Source organism: Takifugu flavidus, chromosome 11 (genome assembly GCF_003711565.1).
Source record: "Takifugu flavidus isolate HTHZ2018 chromosome 11, ASM371156v2, whole genome shotgun sequence".
NCBI lineage: Eukaryota > Metazoa > Chordata > Actinopteri > Tetraodontiformes > Tetraodontidae > Takifugu > Takifugu flavidus.
Window position 1 is genome coordinate 1,649,179 of NC_079530.1, and position 22,113 is coordinate 1,671,291.

The 22,113-nt window shown below is 47.8% G+C and overlaps 1 protein-coding gene across 1 annotated transcript in view; it reads right to left on the reverse strand.

Annotated features, from left to right (window-relative positions):
* The window catches only part of LOC130534046 (inositol polyphosphate-5-phosphatase A), a 90,768-nt gene that overhangs the window by 64,142 nt on the left and 4,513 nt on the right, over window positions 1-22,113 (reverse strand). The window contains 3 exon segments of the mRNA XM_057047915.1: window positions 513-600; window positions 808-908; window positions 5,930-5,971. Coding sequence (XP_056903895.1) covers window positions 513-600; window positions 808-908; window positions 5,930-5,971 — 231 coding nt within the window.

A 22,113-nucleotide genomic window follows, 5' to 3' on the forward strand; every position in this document is an offset into this window, starting at 1 on the left:
AAGTTGCCTTTACTAATCTGAAAGAAGGAAGTTTAGCAATTAATTCACGCGAGTTAATTGCAGATGTGTCTTCGCTTCCTCCTCCAGAAGAGGAGCAATTATTCTCAGACACGTTGCGCCATCTACCGGTCAGTCGTTGTTACAACACGCGCATCTTTCCAACATCAAAACACTGAGTTCTAATTGATCAAATTAGAACAGGAACACATTTGGAAAGTATCAAAATCCCTGGTTTATGCACATCTTGTTGTCTAAAAGCCACCATTTAGAAACTGAAGGACTCATCTAAGCTGGATCGACCCGATCTGATCGATAACCTGAACTTAAATCCAAATAGAATCAGCTCAGTGTTCAGATTAACTTCTTATTAGTTCAACCCACAAAAGCCTTTCCAATGGAATAAACTCTTTCCCACAACACAAATCTGGGCCCTCGTCTCTGGGATGCAGCTGCTGCCACCTTGTGCAGATGTTGATATCTGCAGCCAGTAAAAACCAGCTACCAGCACTCACCGTGAAGTGCTCCTGGGATTTGTAGTTCTTGTCGAGGTAGACGCGGGCTCTGTTGTAGTCCTTCATGGTGTCGCTGGACAACAGCTCTCTGAAAAAAGAAGAATCATTTCATTCAGTTCGCGATCATGCTCCTGCGCTATTTTATTACCATTATTTTAAAATAGACAAAACATTTTCCCAACACACAGCTGTGACGCGGCCAGTAGAGGGCGCCCTCTGCCCAGGTTAATATACCGTTTCCTCAGCACAGAGGCTGCCACCAGCCCCAAAGTACCATAAAAACATTGAAACTTACTTGACAAAGCTGTCCACGTGTGACATGGACGCCTCGTAGTTCTTCCCTCCCACCTCCTGACAATGCAATGCCAGGAAGTGAGGTCTGTACGTGTGCACTGCCTGTGAAGAGAGAGGGAGAAATAAACAACGGCGCACTTCTAATGTACATCCACCACAGCTCATTTGCTCACAATAAACAGAGCTAAATTATTCAGTGGAGCACAAAACCCACGAGCGCATCTGTCTGCAGTACAATAATGAACGGCGCCCTGCCACGCGCTACTGTATTTACACAAGATGGAGTGGCTGGCTAATGCAGGCAGAGGGCACTTAGTGAGTTGTTCCGCAAGCGTGATGTTAGCCTTTCCATCAGGGATGTGGTCGCAGCTCCACGTAGGGACAGCGAGGGCGCGACGGACGCGCCGAGAGGCCCGGAAAACCTGCGAAAACGGGCTGAAGACGGCGCGTTTATTCAGTGTCAACTCATCTGACTATTACGGATTTGATGCATTCTAATTATGAATGTTACTATCGTTTATTTTAAAATGATCCTGTTTCGTTGATCACTGGTCTGTGGAACCGGTCACGGTTGCTTCAGGCTCCTCAACTGTTGCCAGGTTTAAGGTCAGATGCAGCTAGGTTCAAAATGACTGATAATTTATGCCCCCAGATTAGTGTACATCAGGCATGCCCAAAGCCCGGCCCGGGGGCCAATCACAGCCCGCGGCAAGGTTTCATACGGCCCACAACTTCAGTCTTACAATGTATTATTTATGGCCCGCTGGCACTAACAGAATAAATAAATCACTAAAATGTAATTCCTCCTTTCTTGTAGATCTTGTAAAAGACAAGAGCAAAATTTACTTGTTTTAAACTTGGATGATAACAGACAACTTTGCATTAGATTTATCAAACTCATGGAAATTTAAGGTATTCCATACAGTTCAGTGTTCAATGTTATCTGACTCTCCAGATATGAATTAAAGGCAGAATTGTGTTTTTAGAGTTGTTCACGTCTGCCTGAGCGGCTTATATTTGGTTACACTGCCATTTGAAAAATAAAGAGAATTGTGAGAATGAAAATTGTTTTATAATAGTGTACATTTGCATGTAACTTTTCTGGTTAAAAAAACATCAGAAGGATCTACTGGCCCCCGGGCATCTTCACGTTATCAAATCTGGCCTCTTTGCAAAAAGTTTGGACACCCCTGGTGTACATACTCATAATCTATAGATGCATATCATAACATTAATACCGGAGTAACTCACACAACTTGATTCCTTCTGACCTGTTAATGATAGGATGTTTTGCTATATTATTGAAATGAGAACCTGCAGGCACAAGCTCCGCCCGTGCTCGCTGCGCAGCGTGCACTTGACCTCCCTCTGGCGAGGTGTTTGTGAGCGCCCCGTCAGAGGTGTTCAGATTGGTCGCCCTCTAATGGAAAATCAATACCCCAGAGTGATTTAGAGCACTCACGAGCACTCACAGGGTCGGCCTGTAGATGGCAGGCAGACGCCATACATCAGTGTCACAGAGGAGGGGGGGGGGCATTGGACCCTGGACCCCAGAGGAGACCTGCTACCTCACCAGGAAGTTACATTACGCTCACTGGAGGCCCAATCAAATAAAAGTAATGTATGGCAATAACGCTATGGATTTTCCATCAACCTATGGCTCCTCACTTAGCCTCGATGACCCCACGGCAGAGACCTGCAGCAGCGCAAACTCGGGGAGATTAGTGGAGCCATCAACTCGCCACAGGAGAGGTCACCCATTGTGAAGGAGCCCACAACTAATGTGACACCCTGTGTGTGTGAGCGTGAGCGTGTGCGCGCACGTGTCCTGACACACATGCACTTGACTTAATTGACTGCGGCCTATTTATCTTTCCAGGCTGTAAATTAGCGTATGCAAGCAGGCTGAAGGCAGGTGGCGATTTCACCAGGGGACTCGCTCTTCATGTTAGCTAAAACAACCAATTTACACACTAGTAACTTAACCTGGGCAGCACGCGTTGAGTTAAACAGGATAACGTTGCTAATTCAGGACCAGCTGACCGTAAACGAGAAGGCTGCTAGTCTGAGTGAGGGAGGCTAACGCCTTCGTTAACCCCTTTTTAATCCCTCCATCTCACAATTAGCTGATTAGTTTCAACAGGTGAATTAGTTGAATTGGTTGGTTGTGTTGCCCACACTGGATTAGGTTTTTTACTTCCCATCAATGACGGTTCTGATCAATCTCCCCGTTTGTAGGTAGGGATGAGAGACACGCTCAAGTCTAACTCAGCAGTTCCCACATTTTAGACCTCCTCTCAAGTTTGGAACCACCAGACGAGTTCCTCCTAACCTTTAAACATCGTGTTGTGTCTGGTAGTGGCCAGTTTTTGACCAGCATCTGATTTTCTTCAGGTTTATTTTGCGCAAACGTGCAAAAACTTCACTTAACCTGGTGCAAAACAAACTATATTTTTTATATACTGGCTCCAAAACATGTAGGTTAATATAAAAATGCTTGAAATTTAAAGGCAGGAAATGACATCAGAGTGCAGTTTATGGGACTGATGATACGGCAGCCTGCTCGATTATACCCGAGGTTTATCATTTATCCATCAGGTTTTCCCTGCTCTGATCAGTCGTAGCAGTGACAAGATTATTGACAAATATGTACAATAAACAACGAGGCTTTACATACAAGATGTGTGCGTTTGAAGGAGGCATGCATGCTTTTATTTTGACACTGACAGTAATCAGCAGGATCCAGCAGAGGGCGCTGCTTCATTCAAGGATCCCATGAAACTCATATGGCAACAATATGATGGGAACAGGGTGGTTTTAATGCTTAGTGGGGACAAAATAAGTTAAATGATCAGTGGGGGGGGGGGGTAAAGGTGTGGGAGGCATTTGTTGATCCGGCTGTGAGTGGGGTTCTGTTGCCGTGGCCACTGGACCATCACCGACGTGCACGACAGGCAAATGAAGCTACTTTGCTTGTGTGTAAACGGCAGCGCTGATGCCAGATCTGATGTCGTCACAAAGGCAAATAAACGAAAGCCAAAAGCCGTCCTGGCACGCCTTCCCTGGAACAATCACGGCCCGGTTCTGATGGTCAGGACCTGAGTTTGGGTCACAACCTGGAGATGTGGTGTGTAACATTAAATACATCCCATCATCTTCAGAGCTACATAACCATCTTCATCGCCTGAGGGTTTACTTCAAGATGTCGATGTTCAAGGATGAGACCCGGGACCCTGACTGAGACCCTGGCTGAGACCCTGACTGAGACCTGAGACCCTGACTGAGACCTGAGACCCTGGCTGAGACCTGAGACCCGAGACCCTGGCTGAGACCCTGGGTGCTGATGAATGAAAAGGCTCTAGAATCAGGTAAGAAAGTCAGGAGTTCAACCAAATTTCGCCTAAAAACCACAAACGCCTCATCAACAGACGTGAGTTCCTCAGAGTTCAGGCTGGTTATTGAGCCACCACCCTGGAGACGAGCACAGGAAGGAATCACACCCCAGCAGACTGCACTTAAATAGACCGTTCATAGACATGTCACACCCAGTCCAACAGCTCAGTTCCACACCTGCCAAGGTGCTAAACTGAATCGACACATTCAACATGGGGAGATCCCGAACGGGCCGTTAAAAAAAAAAAAAAAAAAACAACATCAAAAACTCAGTAGTAGAACACTAGAAAAGAGAAGAGAGGTCGCGTTCATGAAGCAAAGAACAACCCCCAACCGGTGGGCCAACCCCAACACTGCAGGTGGTTCCAGCCGGCTGAAGGTCAGGGGGTGACCGAGGTAACTGCCGGCTGTTCCGTGAGTCCGAGGCTCCGGGCCTGCTCCCCTGCTCCCTGTTTGTTTTTCCCCTCCCTCCCCTGACGGCACATTTAGCACAGCGCAGTGCAAACAGAATTCCCCAACAGCCGTGACCATGACGCCTTTCCCCACGCGCTCGGGAACACGGAATATCCGCGGTGACGACAGAAACATCCAGAGCGGAGTCACCTGGCAGGTGACGCGTCCGGACGCACGGCCGATGGAAACGGGAGGGAGGAGCCACGTCTGTCCGGACAACGAAGGAGGTTAAACCGTTCCGAACGGCTCCTGGAGGAGCAACTTTAATGGCCTTTAGATTAAACTGGTGCGGAGATGCTGAAAGTCCCCCAGGTGAACAAATCTGCATACGTTAAACCTGCGTGGGAACCAGATCCCCTGTTTATTCTACTCGTGTGTGTCCTCGCAAACATTCCCCGCGGCATTTTACCTTTATCACATTTACGCAACGACAGTAAAATAAAAACAGCTGCGCTTCCACGCTGCCGAGGGGCAGAAATCGCTCTCTTGGGGCGATTGCGCGACGCCGTTCAGTGGAAGTGGCCCGACAGTCGTCAGCGTGAGCTCTGCTCTCCGTTTCGTGACGCTGCACATTTAGCCCGACGCCATTTGCGCCGGCAGGAGTCGCAGGTCTAACGGAAACTTCTCCTCGCGGCGTCAAAACACAGCTGCGCGCGAGCGTTTGCTTTATCTTCGGCGAACGATCTTTGATCTCTTCCGCTGGCAGCACTTTCGTAAAGCAGCTAAGAGCTTCAACCACCTCACCAGTGGAAAGAGTTGTGGTTACCTCGGGGTTCCTATGTAGATGTAAAGCTAAGATAAGTAGCTCAGCCGTTGATAGACACGTGACACACCGCTCTAGTCATTAAAAACGTCCTTTTACATGAATGCTGCATTGTGGGCCGTTGTTTTCAGCGACGTCTTGGTCGATGAAGTGACCAGAGGGATACGGAACAGCATGTGGTTTAGCCTCAAGGCTGCCGCTCACGGTCCCATGACAGCGCTTGGGATTACCACACATTCTAGAACTGTTCTCCTCTGGAGCACCCCAGGGTGGTGCTGGTAAAATGGGAAAGACTGGTGAAGATGGCGGCGCGTTGGAGGTGGCAACTGGGAAGGTTTTGGGTTCAGCAGGTGTGGAAGAGGCAGGTGCGTGGATGTGAATATGGTCGTTCATTGACGGGTGATAATGGGTGCACAGCCGCTATATTTCAGCTAAAAACTGCCTGAATCCGTTACGCAATCACCCATAATTACACCCAAACAAGAAGAAGAAACGAAGACGACGGCGCCCTCACCTGGTAGAACTCCCTCAGCCACGTCTTCTGCAGATTTTCTGGCTGCAAAGAGGGGAAGAAAAAAAAAAGGTAAGAGTTAATGGTGCAATTACCAGTGTGATTTCCAGTTCAACCAGTTTGGCGTGTGCGCATTTATTTGGCAGGAGAACTACTGCGGAGCGCTTGGACTGGAGCTCGGCTCAGCAAGTGTTTATCTCTGTTTCTCTGAATTGGCAGCCTGGTGGCGTCTGACCGGGCCCTGGGTCAGGAGGATCTGGATCCTGTCTTCTCAGATACCGATCTTTGACATCTGAACAAAGCCAACAACGCACGCTGACGCGGGGGAGCGTCGTGCGTCGCAGGAAATTGCTTTCATCTAATCGGAGTATCTGTCTTTGGGGGTCAAGGGTCATATTCTCTCAAACGGAGGCTGCCCCCCCCCCCTCCGTCTCTGTAAAAGGCCATTCCCAGACCAGGGCTGCGTTTGGTTTGTGCCGTGGAAACAGAGGCATGGCCCCGGGCGGTCTACCATTTAAGGACAGATCTCCCCATGTCGATAACTAGGTCTGATGAACAGCTCCGCGTGCTTGTGTGTGGTGGGGAGGTTGTCCTAACAAGAACACTCTATAATAAGAATTCACAGGGGATGTGCTGTCTGAATCTGTCAGGAAGCGGTTATATATACATCAAAAGAAGTGGGTGCAGCATCAAAGCACACAGGAAGAAACACCCGTGCTAATTTTCCCAGGTGAACGCTCGACTTTGGCAGATTAAATGCTACAAGTGGTATTTTACAAGCCCCGACAGGACATTTAATCCACATCTTTCACAGGCGCCGTCGTGCGTGAACAGTGACGTGAATAGAACCTGCATGTGTGAACGGAGCTGCGAGCGCGGAAAATGCGCTTGTGACAGGAGATTTCAAAAAGGTCAACAAATGTTTCATTCGTTCGGAGCCACAGAGGCATTCAGCCCTTTTTACCATGCGTCATTTTGAATACCCATCAGCCCCTGCACCCCACAGCTAACCTAGCACCTCTGGTGTCCATTTAAAGTACAGGAAACCAGATAGAAGAAGTAGAAAAGTGAGGTCTTGCGTAATCCAACGATCCATTTTCCCCAACACAGTTCTTCAGACTTTACTGTAACTAAAATGAAACGCCATTAAATTGACTAACTTGTTCCAACAAAGCAATAAAGCTGGTGCGGGACTGGTTAAGTACTGAAAAGTCCACACATGCAATGTTATTTTCCTACTAGGAACCCGTCGTGCCGTGACGCGGCGTCCAAAAAGTATCAGAATAAGTTGTGGAAAAATGCAGTCCGTAAATGTGGCGTCCAGAATTGATAGCAGCACATTTATGCCATAACAACGATGCTTCGATGAATGTGGCCAAGAGATCATGCTGTATACAGTATATGCTGACATTTCCAAGGGCACCCAAATGCCTCAAGAATGAGCAGGAGTGTGTGTGTGTGTGTGTGTGTGTGTGTGTGTGTGTGTGTGTGTGTGTGTGTTGTGTGTGTGTGTGTCCCTGTCTCACCAAGAAGAGACAGAGCAGAGGTCTATATAAGGACATAAGTAGTGGACCTTGTCATTAGTCACATGGAGGAAGAGAAAAGGGGAGCAACATGGAGGCGAACAGAGAAGGAACCAAGAGGGAACCGAGCGGAACCGAGAGGTTCTCAAAGAGTCGTCCCCACACACGCATCACAGTTGTGAATGGATAACTTGTGCTGGTCCAAGACAAGGCTTGCATTACTCGCAAAGCCTTGTATTAGAACCAGGTTGTATTGACATTCATCTCTGGGGTGTGTGTGTGTGTGTGTGTGTGTGTGTGTGTGTGTTGGGGTTGGTGGCCATTTAACAGGAGATAAATGTATAATTCACAGCCTCCAGTCCACTGTGGCCTTGCACAGGTGCTGGCTTCCCTTTCAAAATGTATTTAAATTTAAGCTAGCAGCTGAGGGTGGGTGTTGTTAGCATCGGCCTCTGCAGTAACAGTTGGATTATATATACAGCTCAATACTGTTCCTGATGTAACCAGAACTGGAACCAGAACCTGGCTGGCACCAAGAACAGCATTATAAACTAAACTCAGATGCCACAACAGCGTACGAGTGGGATACAAATGACCCGAGTTCGACAGATGTTAATAAGGCAGCAGGACCAAGTCAACAATAGCTGTATTAGCAGCTCTAAAAATATCCGAAAGTGTCCGGGGAACGCATGTCCTAGATCGGCTCAGTCAGAAGCGCGGAGTGGAAAGAAAATGGCATCAGCTGTGCAGGAATCTATCCAGGGTTCATTAGATGTGTTCAGATTTAGGCTGACCTAAGTGTGGTGGGCCAGGGGAGCAGATGTAGGCCCTGCCACAGCAGCTCAAAGGGGGGGGGGGGTGACGAGCCCTCAGAGGCACAGAGCCCAGAGAGAACGGGGGCCATTAGCAGGAAACGCAGGATGAACTGCAGCTACATCTGCAGCCGCCCACCCTTCGCTCACTCCTCTGGAGTTAATTTGCAGGTAATTAGGAAGTGGGGCCATGCTGAGGGAGAGGTAAAAATAAAGCTGTAGCCTCCAGATCCACCTTCTCCTCCTCCGCTGGCTTCCACTTCTCTCCACCTCCTCTCAGCCACGAGTGGGTTCTCTCTCTGTATGGCCTATTTTTGACGCAGTCGTGGAGACAATGAGTTTGGACTCTGAAGCTTCCGCCAAAAAAGTTACACTCCAACAATTTGGTCCCTTTTCCCCCCGCGAACACGACGCAGAACTTTACGAGATGGTGGTGCGGCCGAGCGGCGGCAGGATATTTGCCAATTGCAAATGCATAATGGTTGAATTTGAACACAATGCAAAGCACCGGAGCAGGCGAAACCTGCGGCGTCCCGCAGGGAGCGAACGCACCCCTGACTCCTGTCCTCTGCAGTGTCAGCACGTTGAACATTTAACACACTTTAACCATCTCATCCTCATCCGCTTGTTAGCGGGACAGTTTTGTTGAACCCCAACTGGTCCTCTTACAAAAAACTGCGGCGGTCTTCCTCCTCCCAGCCCGACTACATTTGCCCATCATCTCAGCTCTGCGCCCTCGCGTTTCGGTTCGTTAGCGTTCCCTGGCAGACCGGCGCGAGAGAGGGAATATTAAATCAACTCTTTTTTTCGCGGCACGCAACCTCCATAATTGAAAAGACGAAAGTAGAGGCGAAGAGTCTTAAAAAAGCCACGGTTGCCTGGTTACACCTGGCACTGAAATTCAGACAAGGTACCACTGCAGCATCTCCAGCCTGCAACTTTTCTGGCTGTCTTGGCTGGCTGTCTTTGACTCTCCTGATGCTTGAACTGGGATGGAGAGTATCTGCACAGTGTTGTGCGGCAACAGCCACCGTGGTCGGAAAACACCCGAATGCACCAGTTGGCTGTCTGCATCCTGAACAGCCCACAGGTTTTCCATTGCAAAGTGGTGTCCACCAACCGGAGCCTTTATCATATCAAACAGGCAGCTCTCAGGCTGGACAAGCAGCCCTTTACTGGCCCAAAACACACTTGAGATCACCTTTGATTCCTGAGCACCAAAACACTGGCGGAGCCGTCAAAACAACGCGACCAAGCCATGAGAAAGGCTTAAATCTTCCGCTAGTTCAGGTTTCATGGACTTTGTACGTTCTTATACGTCTAATCATCCTTTGCTCCCAAACAGCAGCAGTTTATGACATCATTCCAACATTTATCTGCTCAGCTTTTGTCTCCAGTAGTAGGAAAATATTGAGCACCACCTACAAACAAAATAAAGATTAGCTCAGCCTTAAAGGGTGAAGGAGTGTAGCGCGTATGCAACCGCTTATCAGGGTTGGTCTGGTCCACATCTTTACCCGAGCAGTCAACCTTCGGACACTCTCGCATATCTAATTTATCTCAAGAAAGTAGATCAGCAGCGGGAAAATCGAGGACAGTTTAGCAGATACGTTGAGGAAAGATTCACAGCTCACGTCACAGCTTTGATATTGGGGGGGGGGGGGGGGGGGATGATCTGTTTATTCATAATAACGGGATTCACCTGGAGAAGCGAAGGAGCGACAACATGAAATAAACACGATGGCTCCTTCAGCCTTGGCAAGGACTCTTTGATATCAAAGCCCCCGTCTTGGGAGAACATTCAAATGAGGTTACTGACTATCAGGGGAGCGGGCGTCTGATTAAAAATACCCCCCCCCAAGAAGCGATGGAGGCAGAAAGGCAACAGGGGAAGGAGCGCCGCTCACAGCCGATTGGCCGAGCGCGTGTCCTGCCACAGGTTTCCTTTGATGACGCTTCAGCGACACATCAGAGGACAGATGATGTGGGGGCGTGTCCTCTCGCGTTTTATTTAACTCCACATCAGAGGGGCTCATTATGGGATTAATTAGAGCAAATGCACTCTGAGGAGCCACTGAATTAGACCAGGACGACTCCAGAGATTAAGTCCTATTCGGAGGAGCAAGTTTAACGAAGATTCTTTTGATGGTTAAACTGGAGGGACTGGGGAATGGTGGGGGGGGTCATAACATGAATAATAAACTGGTTTTATACACATAACTTTTGCTTTAGCTGAAAATGGCGCTTGCTCTTCCTCCAATAGCGTCGTCAGCATAATTACCAACCAAATCTGTTGGCAGGATCACTTTCCCTCGATGAATCTAATCACTGCCATTCATCGCTCCATTTTACGCAAATTGGCGCTTCATAATCAGGTTTGTCTTTTTTTTAATGGGGGGGGTGGCGCTAAATCACCGCGCCGGCCAACAGCTACCGAGACGTTTCAGTAACACACGACGGCGAAGACTCAGGCAGAGATAAATTCATGGAGAGAGCAGCCAACAACAACAACAGTGAAAGTACAAGCTCCAGGAGGAGGAGGAGAAGGAGGAGGAGGAGGAGGAGAGGAAGACCAGCCCAGCTGTGGAGCAGGAGATGGAGGAGAAGCCAGGACCCCCCCCCCCCCCCCCGGCTGGCACACACTGCATCTCTAATGATGAATCTCACAAATAAGGCCTCAGCTAAAAAAACTCAAGTATAGCCTGTGTCTGTAAACACACCACAAGTTGATCGTTGACCCTTGATCGTTAAAAAAAAAACCGAAACAGTTAATTACTTGGGCTTGGTGTGTGTTCAGGTTCTGGTATATACCACATTGCTACAAAGCTCTATTTCAGGGTTAAAGGAGCAGTCTGTAAATGTGGCCAAAGTGGGGAATTTCCATCAACACTGTACCGAGTGAATGGGCAAAATGTAAAAATTGGATTTGTCCTTTCTGGGTCCGAGTTCCGATCTGTTAAGGTTTCAATAAGCAGCTGGGAAATACCTCACGTCTCTATTACGTGCACTATTACAGCTGTATGAGATATGACACAAGAGCCACAAGAATCACCTCTACTCCCTAAAGTTAGAAGGTTCCACAACTGCGAATCACCAAATCTGCTCCGAGCACTTCCAGAAGAGAGAACAGGCACTGTGGGGGGGGGGGGTTCTGGTGTTTAGACTCAACACACTGCAGCCTGTGGCTGGACAGCTGAGACACGGTTCTCCTGGGGTCCAGGTGAGTCATTTCATGACTGATAACCAGGATTCAGACAAAATACCTCGATGACAAATGTTCCAACAGGGAATTTTCCGCTCCTTCATTTCTGGATCGGCCTAATCAGGAGCGGTGCTCTTCAAGGAAACAGACCCAGAACCTTCTTGCCTAATGTGGCCCTGAATAGAACCTGTAGCTGAACTGAGAAAGGGAGAACGTCCTGCTGCCAGAGGGACTCTGCCGTCTACTGAGGTCAAGCCGGTCCGTAGGAGGAGTTGGGAATTCTCACAGTTCCTTCTAATGTTGCTTATTTGCTTGAATTCTAAACTTGGAGAAGTAGTGGAAATTCCCTGGTGCAGTTACCTGGGCAGCATCTCCAGGAGAGGGCAGGGAAACTGGAGCGAACTGCACCTTTCTACATTTACAGGGTTCTCCTGGGAACGAGGACCGGATCGTTCCAATCCGCTCAGCACCGAGAGTTAATCTGCGTGTTTACTTAACTGAAGGAGCAGAGACGGCAGCAGCGCGGCAGAAAACGTCACGGCAGGCCAACAAACAGACAATATTAATGACGCGCAGGTCACTGCCAGGAATACTCCAAAAATAGCTTTGTCGTCATCATCTGTTCTTTGTCATTGAAGCCGTTCTTCTTTTAAATCTTCCATAACAAACATATTTACTTCTCCAGCATTATGACCCAGATAAAGCGCCGAGTCACCTCTTTAAATGGCAAATAACCTTTTAGACTTGAGTTTTGAGAAACCAAACATGATAAAGTGATTAAAGCGCGGCGCTAATAGACTATTCCCTCGCTATTAATGGAGCTATTTTCTTACTACGACGCGTTTAATACCCTTTAAAAACAAGAAACAAGCGGTTTCATTCATGCTCCAGCTTTGGGAAGAAAATGTGCGACGGCCTCGAAAGGCACTCCAACAAAAATGGCATTTTTATTCTCTCCTGTTTCTCCATTTTAATGTCGCAGTGCTCAATCAGAACTGTAATATTAATATTGACTTCTTCTTGCACTTGTCTTCTTCTGGTGTTTTCTTTCTTTGGGGGGAAAAAAGGGAATATTAAATATTCCAGCCCTGCCGGGCCTGAAATAACTGAGACTGGAGGGTTTACATCCTCGGAGCAGCGAGCAACTGGGTTACCCAGATTTCCTAAAATGGGCTGCAGAAACGTCCAGTCTCACCTAAAAATAATGCCAACAGGATTTCCAATAGGAAATCTTCAGCCTGCTTCCCAATGTGCACACAAACACTGTATAATGACATTTTATTTTAAGAATATATCCACATCAAATTTTTAAAAAAAGAAGCGATATGGATGACAGTTTTCCTGAAGAGGACCAACAGAACACAGAAGTCCATCTGGACCTCTAGAATGGTAAAAATAGCAGTAATCACCCTGTAATTTGTTGGTGTGATAATAACATGTCATTACACCTTCATACTAATCTCTGTGGCCGGTGGTGTGTATAGAGAGGGTGTGATTTTGTACTCCAGCTCAAGCAGCTTTGATCATGATGGTAAACAAAGTCACTCTGAACTTCTGTCTTGCAAGGAGGCAACAGGAAATGGTTACGAGGAGGAGGAAGAGGAGGAGGAAGAAAAAAAAAGTCGCCTACTTCCTGTGCGAGATTCGAGCTATTGTCGAGATTCCATTTTGTACCGTTCTGGTCTGGGGTCGTACGACCCACTCACTGTCACCAATCAGACGTTTGCTTCCTCCCGCTCTCTCGCGTCCTCCTCTGTCCTGAAAGTTGACCTTTTTTTTTTTTTGGCTTTCCTTCTTGCAGTTGTCTGCTCTTATCTTGCGACGCTCTCCTGCAAACCGCATCCTGTTTGCACTGCGGCAGGACAAACATTGTCCCTGCGTGACGCCAAAGACATTTCACAGGCTATCGCATTTTCAGCATGGGTCCGATAACTCTATAATTGGGTTCTTCCTGCTGCTGAAGTGCTCCGAAGAAACAATGAGAGTGAAAAAGGAAAACGAGAGAGCGATGAGGAGGCGCCCAAACAAGGTTCAGGTTCCATTTCCACCAGGAACCCATTAAAATATGTCTGGGAAGCCCCCCACACGGACCCTTTCTGTCATATTCGGCAGTACAGTACAGAGATCAGAATGGGGATAAAACAAAAATAGGTTGAACGCCTCATAGCTCATGGTCGAAGGCCAAAAGAGGGCAAAAGAGCTCCGAGTTTTCCTATGCTATTTGCAGTAGAGTCGAAAATATGGTCAGATCAAGAATATCTCTCCCAATAAGTCCTCGTGCTTCATGGTTCCCCTCGGGAAGGTCAGAGCCAGAAAACCAGATTTCTAAAGTCAACAACAAAGATCCCCATCAGATCTTGGCGCCACCAACACTGGACGAGCCCCATCAGCACATCAGGGGGGAAAAACCTGCACCAGAACTCAAACTGTTCTCATCCGTGACGCAAATCACGAAACTCAGGTAGGCTGTGGCAGGAAAACACCCCCCCCCCCCCCACACACACACACACACACACACCATTACACCAGCAGCAGCTTGCACGCTGATCTTCTGTCCTGTTTTGGTGAGTGTGTGTGAGTTGCTGCCTCACTCTCCTGTTCTTGGCTGACAGGAGGGGCACCAATGTGGTCTCCTGCTGATCTGGCCCATCTTCTTCAAGGCTGGAGGTGTTCCGAGGTGTTCCTCCTTCCTTGGTAGGAACCAGTGGTTGTTAGACTTCCTGTTGCCTCTCTACCATCTGAACCAGTCTGCCCAGTCTCCTCTCCCATCAACAGGGCATCTTCATCACACACACTTTTGGGACCATTCTCTGTCAACCCTGGAGCTGGTTGTGGGTTCAAATCCCAGTAGATCAGTTTCTGAGATCCTCTGACCAGCCCGTCTGGCGCCAACAACCATGAAACGTTCAAGGTCACTTCAATAAATTCTTGTGATTCTGCTGCTGGTTGTCTGGACCAGGTCTACAAGCCTAAACACGTCCAGTTGAGGTCATGTGACTGGCTGATTAACTCTGTGCTAACGTCCAGTTGAGGTCATGTGATTGGCTGATTAGCTCTGTGTGCTAACGTTCAGTATGAGGTCACGTGACTGGCTGATTAGCTCTGTGTGCTAACGTTCAGTATGAGGTCACATGATTGGCTGATTAGCTCTATGTGCTAACGTTCAGTATGAGGTCACGTGACTGGCTGATTAGCTATTTGTGAGAAGAACCAGCTGAACAGTTGGACCTAATAAAGTGGCCGATGAGCGCAAGACTCACAAATTTCCAATTTTCATGGCATCACTGGAAACGTAGCCCAGGCCTCATATTCAAGCTTCACAACTTTCTTGTGACGTTACACCAGAGCGTCCACAGCTCCTTTCAAGTGCATCATTCACTTACACACCTACAGGATATCGGTTCAGAAAACGAGTCGCGTAGGCAGGTAAGGTTAAGCGCTGAAAGATTGAGAAAAAAATGGGGGAAAACATGGTAGTTTGGATAATAAGCACGTGTCCTTGTGTCCTTGTTTGCAGAGGAACTCCAGGCCAGTGGAGGAAGCACACTGTATATCATTGATAAGCAAAAATAATATTCTGCTCCTTCAGTCTCAATTGTTTAATAGCTGGAAGCAAGGGTCATAAAATTCAAATAAACATCACATTATTGTATTATTCTTGGGTTATCGAAGGCTTAAAGTGCCTATCATCCTGTCAGTACCGGACTACTGCCTCGTGACCGTCAAATGTTTTAGCACATCTGTGAACAGGAAGGCCAAAAACATTATAGAATTCAATCACTTCACTGTATTCACACGTGATTATTTGCATCATGCATTCAGAAAACATTTAGGATGAAACAAAGCAGCACTGTTGCAGCTCCTGAACTGAGACAGATCTGGAAACACACACACTTACACACACACACACACACACACACACCCAGAGGATGAGGAGTGTAGACTGGTTGCCAAGAGCGACACCTAAACAAGTTCTATGTAATCTCATTGTTCCTGATTTTGAAGTTGCACAGTCACACAGATTCAGCTGATTTTGACTCAAATACCCTGAAATTAAGCTCACCAGGGTGGCAGGTGTAAACTAGAGGCTCAATACCGCGTTTCCTCGAGTACGAGTGCTCGCTCGCGTACTCACCGATACCGAGTGCGATACCAATAACCCAAGTACTTTTGAGATACAGACGCACACATCAATGCAGCTCGTGTTTCGGTCTGAGGTTTTACTATTGCTACTATATAAACCGATGAAAGGTTAAAACATCAATGACCTCTAGCGGGGGATTCAAGACTGCTATGAGGTCAAAGTTCAATCAGGACCAACCAAAGTAACTTGAGACAGAAATAAAGGGAGCAACGACTGAACGCACTGTAATTAAATTACTTCAATGACATTAAATTGGTTTACACTGCACATTCCACATCGCTGACATGTTTGTTCGTATCCGACGTGTTTAACGTTCAGAAAACAGAGCTCAAAACACAAACACCACAAAGCCATAAAAAAAACCCCACATTTAAACCAACAAGATGTGTCAATTTTGCTTTGTTTGGTTAACGCAACATCACTTCCTAAAGGTTCAACTGTTTTTTACGTCTTTGTGGTGTTTGTTTTCCACTGTCACTATGAGATGGGCGTTTTTTTTAAGCTTGAGTCATTAGCTGGCATCGCTAGCAAACGAGCACGCCAGCCCAGTGAAACTTCAGAATAAATGAGACAGATAAAACGCAAACCATCTGCTCTCGACGCGACGGGAGCGACTGTTTCAAAATGATTGATGTCATTGATCGGATGGTGAATGAAGACATCGCGATCGATCGCATAAATCACATAAGATGCAAAATATCGGCCAATCCATTCGTCGGAAGGCCTAAAATGAACGTCTCTTCATACCTCGTGCAACTGTCAATAGAATTTGGGGTTTTTTTGAGTATCGTGGCTGATGGTGACAGCTAGGACGAGTACCGATACTTTGAAATAAGGCAGGTATCAGCCCGATCCAATACCTGGTATCGGCGCATGGTTAACCCTGATATCCACCAACGACAGCTGTAGTTTTGGGTTATGAAACTCCTGACAGATGCTCCCGTCGCGTCGAGAGCAGATGGTTTGTGTTTTATCTGTCTCTATTCCGAAGTTTCATTGGTGTTTGTTTTAACCATAAGGCGAATCAACCACCAGGGGTGCCCAAACCAAACTGTTAATCGATTATATCATCATTACAGTCGTGAATTAAACTAAAAAAGCAGGCTCCGCCTCCCGCTTGTGTGAAAGAGCCCTTTTGTTCCACTCTCTCAGTCTCCCCCTGAATCACTTTTAGAGGAAAACGCCGAATGCTTATTATGATTCCTTCTACGTAGAATAGCGAGGACTGAAAAAAGGGCCGTGAGCGGCGTGTGGCACCAGAGTAACTCCCACTTATGTCTGGAAATGTCCCAGACGGAGTAGAGGAGCTACAAGTGAACACGCATGAGGTCACAGAGCTCCCATCTTGGCGTGCCTGCCTGGATGATGTCACCAGTATCTCTGTCCTCTATCACCAGTATTTCTGTCCTCTTGCAGGATGCTGGCGTGGTTTCACCACTATTACATGCACTAGACTCCGTTCTCTCCTTTCAAGCGGGCCAGAAATGCGTTCAGGTTTTCGACCCCTTGCCTCATCCAGCAGTCAATCAAACCCAACCCGTTCAGCAGCTGGTGCGTCAGCGTGAACGCGAAGCCTCGGCTAAGGCGCGAGGCGTGGCCACGGCTGGGACAACACACCGTTAATCATTTTATCACAACACTGACTAATGAGCACAAATCTTTTAAGCATATTTAAACAACAAAAAAAAGCGAGTGCACACCTCCAGCTGAGGAGCTGGCGGAGCGTCTTAGTGTCTCGCTTCAGCTCTTACACACTTGGTTGAGTGTTTCTCATCCGGGACAGACGCCTCTGAGGTAATCAGCGCCAATGCGTCGCCAAAAGACAAAAAAAATAAATAAATCGAATCAAATTTGAGTGAGGAGCAGCGAACAAACCAGGCTCCTCTGCAGGGATGTGGAGCATCAGAACATCTAAATGCGAGCAATGACTCCAATTACGCAGGGGAGACATAATTGTTATCAAATGAATTTGACGGTGGCTGATTCTGGCTGTGCATCAAAACTGATTACAGCAAATGTTTTCCTCTCATTGTCACCGACACCGTTAATATCTGGCTCTAATTACAGACTCAAATGATCTGACCAGCCACCCCCTCCCAGATCTGGACAACAAGGCCTTGTGGCCCGTTTTACCTGTACGCTGAGGGAGTGTTCGCTCCTGTTTCTTCTCTCTCAGCTAAACAGAATTTATCCACCATCCACACATCCCTCCTGATCCGTCTATTGTGACTGGTTTTGTAAGCTAGTGTAGAAGGTTGGGACAGGGTGGGACAGGGTTCGGGGACACGACTCCTCTGTTATCAGTTTCCACGCATGCCTCTGCTGTTCTTCACCACCTCAGTTTGCTTTACCCGTTTGAAACGCATCACCAAAGCTCGGCTGCCTGTAAATGCACCACCGAGCACCCGATGCTGCTGTTTTCGGTATTTTGAGCGTGCTTTTCTGCTTGGATTTGTCAATTACCATCTTTCAGATTTATGTCTTCTTGGATCCGTGAGACGTGTGGACATCAAGAAGGAATATTGGCCATCTTTAGGCATTTCTGTTTATATTCTGATGGCCACATGAAGGTGGATGAAGACAACTGCAATGTTGGAGCAGCATCCTACAGCTACAGACAACGCATGCTAACCTTAAATAAACCTTGCTTGACATCAACCTCGCCACTTTAAATAGACCAACTGCATCATTTTCCATCAGCCATACTACCAAGGGGCCACAGTAAAGCTGGAAATTCCCCCCATCCTATGTGACTAGAACGTGCATTCAGCAATTTTACCTGCAGACTTTAACAGTTTCCATCTGTCGTGAACTTAAAGCAAATATCTATAAAAGCCAAATGAGGAGCATTAGCAGGAGGATAAACGCCTCTCACCAGCCTTCGCGTCTCGGTAGCCTCTCGTCGGCCAAAGGGGGTTATAAAACCCTGTGAGGCAGGTAAGGTAGCAACTGGCCATCTGTTCCACCAGTAGCACTCCAGGCTTCTCCCAGGGAGCCCCCACTTGTCTGGGAGGGGGCAGACAGGCAAACAGCCTAGAAAAGCCTTCAAACAACTGTGTGAGATTTTAACCTACCACCTGTCAAACGTGCTCTTAAAATCACCCATAGAGCTACCGTGGGAAAGTATTTTACAGTGTTACACAGTCGTAACCGGCTTCATATGGAGCCGAAACTATCCGGACGTTAAGCAGTTGTTTGCCTTGTTTTTTTAGGTTGAGGTCAACACACAGAAGCCAGAGGGGAGACGGACGCCGAGGAGGGTTTGCATTGTTCTGGCTGTCCACGGTGGAAACTTTCCAAGAGATAACCTTCCCTCACACTAACCATCACAACAGAATCCCTGACCTTGTGCTCATTTCCCTGATTAAATGTGCGATTTTCAACTTACCATTCAGCAGGTTCAAAACACACACACACACACACACACACACACACACTTTAAATAATTACATCTACTGGATGTAAACTGGCAAAGACCCAAAGACAAGTTCAGGAACAAAAGGAGAAATCAGCAGGGAATGGCAAAACCTCCAGGGTTGACAGCTCTGACCAATAACAGTCCCAGCACCTCTCTGGGGGGGTGTGGGGGGGGGGTTGCTAATGCATCACTATTACTGTTAGGAAGTCATGTGACACTTGCCTGACAGAATATCAGAAAGAACAAATGAAATCCCAATGTAGCCTTTATTACTGATTAGTTCTGTATGACGTTTCCTGAATGAGTCACGGAGGAGGACGACCGGGATGTAAAACAAACACAACCTCGGGCGTCCCGAAACATCTGCCCGAGCAGCGAGGCTCCAGAGGAAGGAGCCCCCGGCAGCCTCGCGGGGCGGCTGGAGTGGGACGAAACACGCACGATGACAACCGGCAGAGAAAACCCCAAGAGGCCCGCGCTGGGACACGGAACATCTCTTTCGCTGATGGACTCCATCTCATTTCATTTCCATCACTTTCCATCATTTACAAAACTGGAGAAAACAAACCGTGATCTGGAACACAAACTGAAAAGGAGTAGGAAGGAGAGAAAGTGTTACATAACCTTCCCCTTTTCCCAATAATAACATTTCAGAGCTCTCCAGCCCGTCCAAACGCTAGAAAAGCGCTAAAAAGACACATATGGACGCTGGACCATGAGGAACCTGGACTGACGCAGCGTCCAGGAACCTGGGAGACGTGCACGCCTCTCGGACCAGGATAAACTATAGAAAACGAGCAGCTGAAAGGTGGAGAACGATGAATACTGCTTCCAGTAATACGCCCCAGGCGCTGCAGCTGATGTGCTCGAGCGTGCAGATGGCCCGACCCAATATGTACATTTTTCCCCCTCAAACCAGCAAAACGAGTTCATGACAGCGTCAGTCAGACTGACAGGAAGACCTGGGAGGCAAAGTTCAGCTCTCCATATAGGTTCTGTGGCTCAGCTCACACAAACTTTAAGCTTTCTACATGTTAGAAATGATCTCTGCTCATCACCGAGCTGGACCAGTACCCAGAATAAACACGCTTCTCTCATCTTCACTTGGTAATTCACACACAATTAGATGTTTTTCCATGACAAACCCAAGACGCGGCCCAGCCGGATGGGTTGCATTTGAAGGCAGTCAGGTTCCCGTTGGCCTGGAGATTCTAAATGAATCAGTAAAAGCTTCATTTACGACCTTGCTTGTGTTGACCTGCAACCACCATGTTTTTATTGGCAGATCCAGCAGCAGCATGAGCAGCACCACGCTCCTCCTGAGGGATTCTGGGAGTTCCCACAAGCCAAGAGAAGCCTCGATCCAGCCTTTTACTTTTGACTTTAGGTTATACTGGATGTTCCAAGTGATGTGACAGCAGCAAACAAAGAGATAAATCATATGTTTGTGCGTGTGGAACAGATGACTGACAACTATGTTAGAGAAACCATCTTTAACATGTTCTTTGCTGCCTCAGTGAGCTCCTTTCTGCCCATTAACACACATTTCTGTAAAGTTTAGTACACTGGTAACTGGTAAGACGCCTGGTTTTGCACCAGTAAGTGCACCCACCCCGGTGGTGGGGTAGAACCGGGGGCCGCGATTCCGCCGTGGGTCCGTGAAGCTTTCAAGAAGCGGTGCAATCCTTAAACATCCCAAAAAGAAAGTCAGCAATGCAGATGGCTTCAACATGCACGGCTAATGGAAGAGGCTCGCTGGTGTTTACCGATGATGTCACTGCTGACTGATGGAACCGGACCACTTCCAAAAACCTATTTTGGACCTAAAATAACACACTTTGCAAAGCTGATAGGACCGACTAAGAAGCAACAAACGCCCTCGCGGGAAACTCGCCGCCATGGACTCCCGGTTCACACGTAGGTCCGTCAGAACCGCGTGGGCTCGCCAGCATAACCGGGCCCACCTCTCTGCTTGCACCCCTGCAGACGGGCGACTAAAACACAGCCACCGTGCAAGCTGACCTGGCGGCGGCGTCTAAAATATTTAGGAATATTCCGCTGGAGATGGAGGAAAACGCTGTTCACGCATGATGGAAACAACATGAGCAGACGTGCTAGAGAGGCACCGGAGGTCAGAAAAAGGGCAGAAACATCAATAGAAATGTGCCGCTCCTCACTCGTGTTTCTACTCCGACATGCTGGGAGAACCTTGAAACGTGGAGATCGGGTTTCTCTCCCCGGACCAGCTAAAAATACCGGCGTGATCGTTTATGTCATGGCGGCGATGCATTATTAAGAAGGCAAAGGGAAGAGAAGCATCATCAAGCCTGCTACAGATCTTCTGCCAGCTCCAGGGACAAACACTAAAAATGGAAATTCTACAGAAACATGACACAAAGATCGATAAATCCCAAAAAAGGACCGAATATTCCATCATTTCTAATGATCTCTACAGTTTCCTTTGGGTTTGATCTCAGCGGTTCAGGCCGGGGAGGCTGCGGTGCACTCAGGATGGTCCCGGAGGCCTGGGACAGGCAAAAGGACAAGACAGAGGTCCTGGAGGACCAGCCAACCGGAGCCGGGAACAGGAGTGAGCGGACCGAACCGTAAAATGCCTCTCAACAGGCTGCAGTCCTCAGCTCCCTCCAACACCTTTCCATTTTGAAACCTGGGTGTTATGACAGGATGGAGGAGGGCAGAGCAGAGGGAACACCAAAATAGCATCATCTGATCTTTCTTTCATAAACTTTTCCACTCCTGCAGCAACACTCTGGAACAGACTTTTGGCAGAGGAAGAAACAGGGGGAAAAAAAATAACGAACCCTGGGATGAAGTGTTGAGTCACAGCTTCGCTTAAAACTTTGGACTAAACACGCCGGGAGGTGGCCAACAAACCCAAAGATAGGAGAACGAGACCGAGGCTGTTTTGACGTCGCCCTCCACCATCTCAGTCCGTAGAAAACCAATCTCAGGAGGTGGAATCCCGCACGCTCACACGTATGAGGGGTTTCTCTACTATCAGCAAGTGACTAAATATAGAATCTGGAGGCATTGCTTCATCATCACATGCTCACAGGATTTAAAAAGA